Raw genomic sequence first — 14,128 nt, 5'->3', positions numbered from 1 at the left:
TACTCCTTGGAAGGAAAGTTATGACCAACCTAGACAGCATATTAAAAAGCAGAGACGTTACTTTGTCAACAAAGGTTTGTCTAGTCAAGACTATGGTTTTTCCAGTAGTCATGTATGGATGTGAGATTTGGACTGTAAAGAAAGGTGAGCGCCAATGAATTGATGCTTTTGAAGTGTAATGTTGAAAACTCTTGAGAGTCCCTTGGACTACAAGGAGATACAACCAGTCCATCCTAAAGGAGATCAGTCCTGGGTGTTCATTGGAAGGACTGATGTTGAAACTGAAACTCCAATATTTTGGCCACCTGATGTGAAGAGCTGATTCATTTGAAAAGACCCTGATGTTGGGAAAGATTGAAGGCGACAGGAGAAGGGGATGACAGAGGATGAGATGGTTGGATGGCATCACCAATTGAATGGACATGAGTTTGGTAAACTCCTAGAGTTGGTGATGGACAGGGAGGCCTGGCATGCTGCAGTTCATAGGGTTGCAAAGAGTCAGACATGACTGAGCGACTAAACTGAACTGAACTGAATGGAAATATTTGTTGTATCAGTAGGTGTCAAAATCAGACAGAGAATTCTCTGGTTAATTTAAACATTTCAAAACTCTGTAACATTATTTAGCTTTTACATAAAGTTTTAAGTCCTTATTTCCTATCACCAGGATAAAAATAACAACTTTAGAGATTACAAGGAGATTTTATATGTTTTTCAACTTTAGAGTCTGTAGCTTCTCAAGAGAAGATAATTTTCCAACTGAACTTTAGGTCAGTGGAATGAGTTGATCTGGTAGTAAACTAATGGCCATCCTGGGGAGCCCTTGATTGAGAGGGACTGAATTCATGAGAACATGGCTTCTGAGAGCTAGGGGCATTTGTGCTTTATCATTTGCCCACAGTCCTCACCATGAAAATATAAAGAGACTGTGTCCTTTTTTTCTAAATGGTTCTACTTTCAAACAAAATATTTATTTTAGTGAGCCTGTGTAACGGCATTGTCATGGGAGTGTAAGAGGGGGACTTTCCAGATCCCTGACCATCTGACACTGAATCATTATAGCTCCATATAAAATTAATAAGATTTCTTCTAAATTAGTGGCATATATATAACATTCAAACATTAGATACTGTCACATATTTGTCATCCTATCTCTTATTAATTTATTTTCAGATATCTTGCATAAATTTGTCATAAAATTCTTTGAAGAGAAGATTTACTCCCTGATTTTTAAAAAATGTCAAAAGATGTTGAAAATATGACTGTCATTAGCAGGCTTTAAAAAAACAAAAAGTGTTCATTGCATTTATATAACTCTAAAGTAATTTGCTCCTCAATATATACCAGAAGTTAATTGCAGCCAGAATTCAGTATGCTGATGCATTTTTATCCCTAAATAGAGCATTGCAAACCAATACTAGTGTAATGGCTCTAAACTCATTTAAACTTTCATTATGGTGCATTATATTGCATTTAATGTATTTTAAAATGTAAATCATGCAAGTAATTTTTTAGAATACTTTAAAAATATTCATAATAATATTTCAGATTTACAAATATATAGAAAGTTATCTGATCATAACTTTAATTCTCCAAGTTTCTAATAATGATGAGCTTTAGTATAAAATGGGGCTTCCCTAATAGCCCAGCTGGTAAAGAATCTGCCTGCAATGCAGGAGATCCCAGTTCAATTCCTGGGTTGGGAAGATCCCCTGGAGAAGCAATAGGCTATCCACTCCAGTATTCTTGGGCTTCCCTTGTGGCTTAGATGGTAAAGAATCCACCCGCAATACGGAAGACCTGGGTTCAATCCCTGGTTTGGGAAGATCCCCTAGCAAAGGGAAAGGCTACTGACTCCAGTATTCTGGCCTGAAGAATTCCATGGACTGTATATTATAAAATATGAAAAATATTTTATACTTAGTATAAAATATGAAAAGGTTAATTTTCTTCATTCTGGACCTAGTCTGTCAATTTTATTATCACCATACTCTATTCTGAAAAAATAAAAATTAACTCAAATATATTTTGATTTAACAAAAAGAAAGAGGTTATCAGATTGGATTTTTATTGTACATGACAATTATTTTAAAAATTGCTAATTGTTACACAGTATTTCAAATTCCCAGCATCACACTTGGGTCTTTCCACATCTCTTCTTTCCTCTCCCTTCTCCATTCCATCTTTTCTTCAGATATTTATTGAGGGACTCAGTTCAGTTCAATTATTCACTTGTGTCTGACTCTTTGTGACCCCGTGGACTGCAGCACACCAGGCTTCTCTGTCCATCACAAATTCCTGGAGCTTGCTCAAACTCATGTCCATCAAGTCAGTGGTGCGATCCAACTATCTTATCCTCTGTCATCCCCTTCTCCTGTCGCCTTCAATATTTCCCAGCATCAGGGTCTTTTCAAATGAGTCAGCTCTTCGCATCAGGTGGCCAAAATATTGGAGTTTCAGTTTCAACATCAGTCCTTCCAATGAACACCCAGGACTGATCTCCTTTAGGATGGACTGGTTGGATCTCCTTGCAGTCCAAGGGACTCTCAAGAGTCTTCTCCAACACCACAGTTCAAAAGCATCAATTCCTTGGTGCTCAGCTTTCTTTATAGTCCAACTCTCACATAAATACATGACTATTGGAAAAACCATAGCTTTGACTAGATGGACCTTTGTCGGCAAAAGTAATGTCTCTGCTTTCTAATATGCTGTTTAGGTTGGTCATAGCTTTCCTTCCAAGGATCAAGCATCTGTTAATTCCATGGCTGCAGTCACCATCTGCAGTGATTTTGGAGCCCATGAAAATAGTCTCTCACTGTTTCCATTATTTCCCCATCTATTTGTCATGAAGTGATGGGACTGGATGTGATCATCTTAGCTTTTGAAAGTTGAGATTTAAGCCAGCTTTTTCACTCTCTTACTTTCATTAAGAGGCTCTTTAGTTCCTCTTTACTTTCTGCCATAAGAGTGATGTCTTCTGCATATCTGTCATTATTGATATTTCTCCTGGCAATCTTGATTCCGGCTTGTGCTACACCCAGCCTGGCATTTCACATGAGATACTTTGCATAAAAGCTTAATGAGCAGGATGACAGTATACAAACTTGGCATATTCCTTTCCCAGTGTGGAACAAGTCCATTGTTCCATGTCCATTTCTAACTGTTGCTTCTTGACCTGCATAAAGTTTTCTCAGAAGACAGGTAAGGTGGTCTGGTATTCCTATCTCTTTAAGAATTTTCTACAATTTGTTTGATCAACACAATCAAAGGCTTTAGCATAGTCAATGAAGCAGAAATAGTTGTTTTCCTGAAAATTTCTTCCTTTTTCTGTGATCCAAGAGATGTTGGCAATTTGAACTCTGGTTCCTCTGCCTTTTCTAAATCCAGCTTCTACATCTGGACATTCTCAGTTGATGTACTGCTGAAGCCTCGCTTGGAGAATTTTGAGCATTACTTTTTATTGTATGAGATGAGTGATTGTGCAGTAGTTTGAACATTCTTTGCATTGTCTTTCTTTGGGGTTTGGAATGAAAACTGACCTTTTCTAGTCCTGCAGCTACTGCTGAGGTTCCCAACTGAGTTTTCCAAATAACTGGTTGCTAGGTTACTATTAGGTATTGAGGGCCTGCTACTGCTGCTGCTAAGTTGCTTTAGTCGTGTCCAGCTCTGTGCGACCCCATAGGCGGCAGCCCACCAGGCTACCCCATCCCTGGGATTCTCCAGGCAAGAATACTGGAGTGGGTTGCCATGTCCTTCTCCAATGCATGAAAGTGAAAAGTGAAAGTGAAGTCGCTCAGTCGTGTCCGACTCTCAGCGACCCCATGGACTGCAGCCCACCAGGCTCCTCCATCCATGGGATTTTCCAGGCAAGAGTACTGGAGTGGGGTGCCATTGCCTTCTCCGATTGAGGGCCTAATATATACGAATTACCATGTTGAATATTCAGACATTTGGAAATTATATAAAATAATTCTATCCAATGTAACAAGTGTAATAATGAGATGTAAAATGTGTAATATTTTTACTGTCAGGCATTTGTTTTTGTAAAAGGTGTGCCTCTGCCTTTGGATTTTTAACACACCTAGGGTTGGAACCCTATTTTGTTCTCCTACAAACCACTTCCTCTGCCTCTCTCTCACCACTCAATACAGTACTTTGCACACATATGCTAGAAATTCAGCACATGTTTAGTTAAATAGAATATACTTACAATAGTATATACATATCAAAATACGGAGGCATTCTTTACAGTAATGACTTTTAAAATAATTTTAAACATTTAAATAATTTCCACTTATTGTACAGAACTGAAAATCCACACAAGTATGAAGAATAAAATTTAAATCATTTATAACTTCAACTCCAAGCAATAACTTCCATCTATCCTTTAATGCATTTATTTCCAGTCTTTTCCTATTCTCATTTGGCATATTATTATATTTATATTAACACATCATTTTGCATCCCACTTTTTGTGAACATGTCATAATATAGTACTAAATATTAGGCAGTCTAATGACTGCCTAATTTTCTACTATAACAGTTTATGATTTAATATTACTTGATTACTGAACAATTAGTTATTTATAATAGTTTGTAATTATAAATAATTGCACATCTAAAATCAGTATTGTGGCTATATAAATCTTATATGCTATCACTGATTATTTTACTTAAGACTATATTTGGGAAGTTAGCCATATGTATAGAAAAATACTTGGGGATTTATTAATTATATTATAAACTTCATTTTGGTTCTATCTGAAGTTTTTTTTTTTAATATTTAGAGTAATTATTGCCTCATATTAAAAGAAATATACCTTTCTTAAGCAAATTAATTTAAATATTTTAGTAGAGATTTAATACTCAGAAAGGGAAATCATTTTATATAATTAGCAAATAGCTATTTTGCATAATATCTCCTATCATACCTCACACATAGGTGATTGTTAATGTTTTTTGAAGACATGAATGAATAGGATGGATGAAATGGAACAGGATAAATGGAACAATATAGAAGAACCTAATGAATTATGTTGATAATTATTCCAATATGAATACAATAGCTAAATTTCAAGTCTTTTTTCAAAGCATGGTAATGATTCTCTTGATAAATTCCCTACTTATGAACAAACTCTCAAATCAAACTATTTTGAAGTCTGTTCCAATGATCAATTGTTTCCCCAAAATTAATGGCTTAAAAAATCCATCCATTACTTGCTCTTATAGCTTTGACAGTGGACAGCCACAGCCAGTTTCTTACCAGAGATGTCTCATGCACATGTGTCTAATGGTGGCTGAAGTGGGAATCATTCAAAGGATTCACTGCATCTGATGTCTGAGCTGGGGTAATGGAATAGGTGAGAGTGAGTTAGAGCTCCTCCTCTCCATGGAATTTTCCAAATGACTAACTTGGACTTCCTGACAGAGTGGTAGCATTGGTTTAACAGGATTTCTAACCAGGCAGCTGGACTGCCCCATAAGCATTCCAGGAGATATGGAATGAAGCTGCAAATCCTCTTATGACTTCTACTCAAAAGTCATGCTGTGTCATTTCTACCATTGCCATTTGGGTCAAAAATAAGCATTCTTCATCTTATTGCACTTCACTGCTTTTTGGAAACAAATTTTTTTTTTTTTTTTTACAAATTGAAGCTTTATGACAAGCCTATATTAAAGAAGTCTATTAGTGCAATTTTTTCCAACAGCATTTTCTCACTTCCTATCTCTGTATCACATTTTGATAATTTTTCCAGTATTTCAGGCTTTCTAATTATTGTTATATTTGTTATGGTAATCTGTGATTAATGATCTTTGATGCTACAATTTCAATTGTTTGAGGGCACCATAAGCCACACCCATATAAGAAGGCAAATTTAATTAACAAATGTTGTTTGCATTCTGATTATTCCATTGACCATCTGTTTCCCTATATCTCTCCCTCTCCTTGGGCTTTTTATTCACTAAGGCACAATAATTTTGACATTGGACCAATTAATAACCGTCTAATGCCTGTAAAGTGTTCAAGTGAAAGAAGTGGTTGTATGTCTCTCACTTTAAATCAAAAGCCAGAAATGATTAAACTTAGAGAGAAAGTCATGTCAAAAGTTCAGATAAGTTGAAAGCTATGCCTTTTGTATTAGTTAGCCAAATTAGCAAAGGAAAAATTTTTGAAGGAAATAAAATGTGCTGTTCTAGTGAATACGAAGATGACAAGAAAATGAAATAGGCTTATTGTTGATATGAAGAAAGTCTTGGGTCTGGATGGAAGATCAAGCCAGCCACAACATTACCTTAAGCTAAAGCCCATCCAGAGCAAAGCCTCACCTCCCTTTAATTTTATGAAAGCTGAAGAAAGCTGAAGAAGAAAAGCCTGAGACAGCAGAGGCTGGTTCTGGAGGTTTAAAGAAAGAAGCCATCTTCACAGCATAAAAGTTCAAGGTGAAGCAGTAAGTGCTGATGCAGAAGCTGTAGCCAGTTATCCAGATCTAGGCAAGATAATTAATAAAAATGGCTCCAGTAGGCAACTGATTTTCACTGTAGTAAAAATAGCCTTCTATTGGAAGATGATGCCATCTAGCATTTTTGTAACTAGAGAGGAGAAGTTAATGCATGACTTCAAATTTTGACAGACAAATTGACTCTCTTGTTAGAGGCTAATGCAAGTTGAAGCCAATGCTCATTTACCATTTTGAAAAGCCTAGGACCCTTAAGAATTAGGCTGAATATACTCTGCCTGTGCTTTATAAATGGAACAACAAAGCATGAATAACAGCATATCTGTCTACAACATAGTATACTATATACTTTAAGCCCATTGTAGTGTCTTACCACTCAGAAAAAAATAAAATTTCTCTTCAAGATATCACTGCTCTATGATAATGCATCTGATGACCCAATATCTCTGATGGAGATGTAGAACAAGGTTTATGCTGTTTCAATGCCTGCTAACACAATATCCATTCTGCAGCCCATGGATAAAGGAGTAATTTTGAATTTCAAGTCTTTTTTTTTTTTTTTTTTCAGAAATACATTTCATAAGGCTATACCTGCCATAGATAGTGATTTCACTGATAAGCAAAATAAACTGAAAATCTTATGGAAAGGATTCATCATCCTAATGCCATGAAGTGCATTTGTGATTCATGGGAAGAAGTCAAGAATATCAACATTAACAGGAATTTGAAAGGAGTTGATTCTAACATTTAGGAATGACAGAGGGATTTAAGACCTCAGTGGTTGAAGATGTGGTAGAAATAGCAAGATAATTAAAATTAGAAGCATAGGTTGTAGCTGTTAGTCAAATTCCTGCATTCTCACAATACAATTTTAACAAATGAAGAGTTGCTTCTTATGTAAGTGCTAAGAAAATAATTTCTTGAGATGAAATCTATTCTTGGAAAAAATGCTATGAAAATCATTGAAATAGCAACAAAGGACTGAGAATATTACATAAACTTAATAAGTCAATGACAAGTTTTGAGAGAACTGACTTCAATTTTGAAAGAAATTCTACTATGGGTAAAATACTATCTAGCATCATTGTGCTACAGAGAATTCATTCATGAAAGGAAAAGTAAATAGACAAAACAAACTTCATCGTTGTCTTATTTTAAGAAATTGCCACAGTCACCCCAACCTTTAGCAAGCACCACTTTGATCAGTTGGCAGCCATCAACATTGAGGCAAGACTTTCCACTAGGCAAAATATTACAACTTATTGAAGAGTCAGATGATGGTTAGCAGTTTTTAGCAATAAAATATGTTTAATGAAGCTTTTTTAGACATAGTGTTTATTGCATACTTGATAGACTATCGTATAATATAAACAAGTATTTTTTATGGACTTGGAAATCAAAAAGTTGCATGACTTGCTTTATTGCCATATTAGCTGTATTATGGTGACTTTCCAGGTGGTGCTAGTGGTAAAGAAACAATCTGCCAATGAAGGAGACATAAGAGATGAGGGTTCAACCCCTGGGTCAGGAAGATCACCTGGACGAGGGCATGGCAACCCACACCAGTATTGTTGCCTGGAGAATGCCACTGACAGAGGAGCCTGGAAGGCTACAGTCCTTAGGGTCGCAAAGAGTTGGACATGACTGAAGTGATTTAGGCATGCACACAAGAAAAAAATCCACAGTGTCACTAGAGTATGCCTGTAATCAATCACAGGCCAACCCAGATTCAAGGCGATTTAAAGAACAGGCTTCATGACCTGCACGTGCAAGAGGAAAGAAAGTTTTCTGGTGGCCATCATATACCTGCTGCCGCTGCTAAGTCGCTTCAGTCATGTCCGACTCTGTGCAACCCCATAGACGGCAGCCCAATAGGCTCCCCCATCCCTGGGATTCTCCAGACAAGAGCACTGGAGTGGATTGCCATTTCCTTCTCATATACCTAGGTTGCCACAAAGTCCTAAACACTTTCTTCAGTTAACAGTGAAAGGAAAAAGCATCTCCATAACCCTTGCTTTATGGAAAAAATCAGGTTTTAGAAACAAATCTGAATTCATATCTCTGCTGTGCCATGCATTAGCAGTGATTTGAGTGAGTAACTTCTGACTAGAAGGGATTCTCTGACACCTACCGCCTCATGTAATACCTAACATACAGTGATGTTATTAACTAAGTAACATTTATTCTTAATCAACCAAATGACCTTTAAGAGTCTATCACATCCTCTCTGAAATAGGAATTTTAACGACCACTGCACAGTAACATAGAAACAAGTGAACAAGCTAATGTTTGCAAAATACTGAATAGTGAGGATATGGTAGCTATTGGTATTATTATTACAGTTAATATTCTTATCATTATTATATTATTATCATTATAGTCACACCTCAATGTCCCTGTCATACAGTCTAGCAACTTGCTAGACATCTTCAGCAACTGGATCTTATTTATTTTCCACACCTCACATTTATCTACCATTTTAATACTCTGAAAACTGGTTGTACATCAAGTGAATGGATTCTTCCCTAAGTACTTGACATAATAATTGTATTTCCTTCTTAATTCCCACAATGGCACCCCACTCCAGTACTCTTGCCTGGAGAATCCCATAGATGGAGTAGCCTGATGGGCTGCAGTCCATGGGGTCGCTAAGAGTTGACTGAGCGATTCACTCACTTTTCACTTTCATGCGTTGGAGAAGGAAATGGCCACCTACCCCAGTGTTCTTGTCTGGAGAATCCCAGGGATGGGGGAGCCTGGTGGCTGCCATCTATGGGATCGCACAGAGTCAGACACGACTGAAGCGACTTAGCAGCAGTAGCAGCAGCAGCCGCTTAATTCCAAATAAATACAAACTTTCATCAAAAGTCCCCTACATTGAAATCTCAAATTATGTAATTTTTATCTTTCCATCTTCCCCTCCTGGTAACCTGGCTTCTGAGTTTCATTATTTTATTCTTGTCTGTCAGCACCAATCTGGCTTCACTTGACTCCCTAGTCCTCCTTGAGGCCGTGGTCATTCACACCATTGGCATCTTTGATGATAAGTCATATCAAATTTATAAACTAAGCCTGATTGACCCAGTTAACCACTTTCTCTGGCCCTGATCCTGTCTTTCTAGCCCAAGCTTGCTGAGTTGGTCAGTTCTACTTCACAGTGGTGCTATTGAGGCAAACTTGAATTTCAGACTATTCCAAATATTTGTATTTCACTCTTCCTTTCTTTCCTCATTTTATCATTGGCTTTATCCAGACATTTCCCATTGTCTTCTAGTTCCCAGTCCCACTCTCACCCAACCACCTTCACTTTTTGTGTGTGTGTGTGTGTTTTTCTTCTTTAGTGAAAAAAAGGAGAAACTTTCCAAATGAACTCTCCTAGCTTCTTGACATTTCAAAAGCTTTCTCTCTATATTCAATTTCTTCCTTAATTTCTCCAGAAGAGGTGTGGCGGGTGGGGAATGCCACTTCTCATGGCTATTCTCTACATGTCTGCTCATAATCCCAGTATTTGTTACCTTCTTGATGGAATAGTCCTTGTCTTCTAAGTCTGTGGTCTCCACTATCCACTGCTGTTTCTCACTCTTGATAAAAATGCTCATTTCTCATTGCCTAAGAATGTCACCTGTACGGTGACCCTTTTAAACACTTTGTCCCTTCATTATTGAAAATTTCTACTCAGAGGACTTTACTGCCTCCATCTATTTAGCACTCCACCATTTCTTAGCTATTTACAGTCTAGGTCAGCACTTACTGCTCAGATTTCATAATAACCAAGTCCAGAGAACAACTTGCTAAACAAGGACTGAATCAGAAAATAACCTAAAATATTTACAGGTGGGATGTTTTTAATTGAAAATAAAAGATCCTTAAAGCTTTGATTGTTCATATTAGGGAATAGAAAAGAACTAAGAAGAAAACTGGCATTTGTGCTTAGCCACTAAAATATGAATACTATACATATTTTTAATGTTATTAGAAATCACTATTTTAGAAGTAGTAACACAAGAATATACATCTCATGTCAGATCATGGTCGTTTCTTGAAGCTAAACTCTAATGCATTTCAATTGATAAACATAATTCTATACCATACCATTTTTTTACGCTCAAAAGGGGAATCATATTCTCTGATTAACCATCTTCTCACACTCACCAAAAAAAAAAAAGAAAAGAAAAAAATCATTATCATCATCATCATCTAATCACACCTTTCTTTTAACTTCTCACAACATTTCTCCATGCCTCACTTCTAGGATATATCCTTGCTTGGTTTGAACTCTCAATATTTCAGAGCCTTTCATTTTTCCCCTGTTAGAGTAGAGTTTAAGCTCCTTGGTAAGTACATTCACACTATTTGTACACTATAGGTTGGCTGAAAATTAGGCCCTGTAACTTTGTGGTAATGATGGGGTCATTTCTGTTTCTAGTAGCATTGCCTCTTACTCTATCACTGCCTCTGTAAGCTGTGATTGATTTCAGCAGTCATAGTAGCTACTGACATTCAAGTCCTTATATTCGTTTTTAATTATTTTTTTGCATGTCTATAAAAAATGTTAACTGATGGTTGTATCCAAGGACAAAGTATTATGAAAAAAATCTATAATTGAATTATCCTCAGAAATCATGGAAATCAACTTGCAACCCATCTCTTTTACTGGCAACATTCATTACTAAATACGTATTTCATTAAAATGCTTTACTAGTTTGATTGTGTCCTTATTGGAAATACAATATCTCATGGCTCCTCATCATGGCTTGACCTTAACTTTTTCCCTTCTCTTTTACCTAAAGGTCCCCCAGGCCCACCAGGGATAGTGATTGTGGAGGAAATCACCGAAAGCACAGCCACACTCTCCTGGAGTCCAGCCGCTGACAACCACAGCCCTATCTCTTCCTACAACCTTCAGGCTCGTAGCCCCTTCTCCCTGGGCTGGCAAACGGTAAAAACAGGTAAGAGGCTCTAAGACAACATCAGACACAGACAGAGCAGCTTCCAATGTCATGAGCCATGTTTGCTAACAATCACAGCAGGATTATTTTGGATTGGGGAAATTTTATTATTTATGACAATATTACACTAGAGAAGGACACAGCAACCCACTCTAGTATTCTTGCCTGGAGAATCCCACAGACAGAGGAGCCTGGCGGACTACAGTCCTAGGTCGCCAAGAGTTGGGCACGACTGAAGCCACTTTGCATGCAGGCACGCATGACAATCTTAACCATTGTTTGCTTCTTTTTATAAAGCCACTTTGTTTTCTTCTCCTTGTTTCCCAAGGAAGGACCACATTATTTATTTTTGTTTGTTTATTGAAGCAACGGTAAACTCATGTAAAAGCTGCAAAAAATAATACAAAGATTTTCTGTGGGCCCATCTCTCAATTTCCCCAAGTTATTCTACCTAACAATGGTACAACGATCAAATCAGGAAATTGACATTGATACAATGCTATAAACCACAGATCATATTCAAATTTCACCAGGTTTTATGTACAATTTTTTTAGTGAATAGTTTCATAAAACTATATGAAGTTATATTATATAGATTCAAACCTCCACCAAGACAGTCAGATACAGAACTGCTCCATTACTCCAGTTCCTTGCTCTAAGCCTTTAGAGTCACACACCCATTTTATTTATAAAAATAAAATCTAACATAAAATTACATTATTTAAAATAATATAGCATTTTAATGCTTACTTCTAAGTTTATTTGCATTATAATTGCATTATTTTAAAAATAATTTTCCCCTGATGGCTTTCTTTTCATGTTATAACTAAACTTCCTTTCCCTCTCTAAATGTGGCTATCTGCAGGGATATGTGAAATTACACTCACTTGATAGTTATTACCTATTTAACATGTTGATATTTGAAAAGCAAGCAGTATCTATAAAATGTAATCTTCAGAAGCAGTTGTCCATACTGAGAATGGATTTGTGACTTTATTTTCTATCTAAATATAGAACTGATTTACCTACATAGAAGTGAAATATAAAATCAAGTGAAATATAAAATATCTCAGTGCAGTAACCGTAAAACTCCATTAATCCGAATGTTATAGAAGTAAAGTGGTCCATTTCATTGCTTAAATTAAATTTGAGCAGAAACTTGTTTTGTGTTATGTTGAGGTCCTTTAATGGACCGGAACCTGGTGGTCCAAAGTCGACGATAAGAAAGTAAAGGAGAGAAAGAGGCTGATATTCCTTGGTTTACACAGAAAGCCAATAAAGCCCCTGCATGGGGCTTGCTCTGTTCACAAAGGCCTCAGACACCTTCTTGATGGGGTGAGGGCACAGAGCACCTTCTCGAGAGGGTCTTAGAAGCCTGGGCAGGAAAGTGAACTCAGAGAGCCTCTGCGCTCCAGATAAGCCTGAAAAAGAAAAGGAGAGAGAGAGAGAAAGAAAGAGAGAGAGAGAGAGAAGGAAAGACACGGGGACCAGAGCTCTGATGGAGCAAAGGTGTTTTAATCACCATGGTGTGGGCATATATGCTGTTTTACAAGGTAGTTATTCTCAGTAAAGATAAAGATTAAAATTCCAGACTTACAAAACATAGGTGATCCATATTACAGAGAGAGAGAGTTGTAAACAATAACTTTTACCATATGGTTCACAAGAAGGAAGAGGGTACTTATCACTGTATAGAAAACCTAATGAAGGAAATGCCTGGATTCTTCAGTCCCCAGGAAAGGCTTGCCTCTCCTCTTAATTCCTGAGTATTCAGGAATTGATAAGGAGCAAAGAATTCCTGATAGATCCAAAACAGCACACAGGAAGCCTCCTGTTAAATGCTTCCTGAGAATGTTAAACTTGTAATCTAGGGGCAAAGATACATTCATCCAAATGCAAAATATCAATATGATTTGAGTTTTTCTTGATATTAGGTTCCTATAGTAATTCATAAAATTCAGTATAATTATCATTATAGTGTACTATACATGTGTACAAATTTGTTTTATAATATAAATAATGTATAAAATTGTGGGTATCAGCTTCATTCCTGGTTCCATTTTAATACTGAGATGCAAATATAAAGCCAAGAAATTGAGGAAATCTCTATGTTTGGTAGATGATTCTGGAAAGGATGCAAATTCAGACCACATGAACAGGTTTATACAAGAATTCTTATACCCTTCATTTATAGGATGCTCCCAAGTCATCCTAAGTGTGAGAGCCCTAACATTTTGGTCTGCTGTTGGGAAATGGATTCACCTTCAAATCTTGTGTTGTGCGTTCATCAAACTCACTCTCTTGCCTGTGGCTGTGCTTTCTGCACACCCTCACCACACTGCCTAAAAACTTTGTTTCCTGGGACATTTCCCTTGTGGTACATGGCACTATGTACATGTGTCTCCTTGCTCACCCCATACCCATGTTCTTGTGTTTCTTAACACATGGTACAGCTATCCTGGATATCTCATCTTCCATAGTTTCTTAGTTACTCGTATTCCTTGATGTCTTACATACCTTTATTCAACTGTTTGTACTTTTTGTTGTTTGATAGATAGATGGAGGGCTTCCCAGGTGGTGCTAGGGGTAAAGAATCTACCTGCCAATGAAGAAGATGTAAGAGATGTATGTTTGATCCCTGGGTCAGGAAGATGCCCCAGAGAAAGAAATGGCAAACACACTCCAGTATTCTTTCCAGAAAAATCCCACGGACAGAGGAGC

The 14,128-nt window shown here is 37.0% G+C and overlaps 1 protein-coding gene across 1 annotated transcript in view; it reads left to right on the top strand.

Moving 5' to 3' along the window:
- The window catches only part of CNTN5 (contactin 5), a 654,757-nt gene that overhangs the window by 528,159 nt on the left and 112,470 nt on the right, over positions 1 to 14,128 (top strand). The window contains exon 14 of the mRNA XM_052652997.1: positions 11,249 to 11,407. Within this exon, the coding sequence (XP_052508957.1) occupies positions 11,249 to 11,407 (159 nt within the window). The remainder of the gene's footprint in view (positions 1 to 11,248; positions 11,408 to 14,128) is intronic.

Source organism: Budorcas taxicolor, chromosome 15 (assembly GCF_023091745.1).
Source record: "Budorcas taxicolor isolate Tak-1 chromosome 15, Takin1.1, whole genome shotgun sequence".
NCBI lineage: Eukaryota > Metazoa > Chordata > Mammalia > Artiodactyla > Bovidae > Budorcas > Budorcas taxicolor.
The sequence above is the reverse complement of the archived record's forward strand: the minus strand, read 5'-3'. Positions and strand labels throughout refer to the sequence as shown.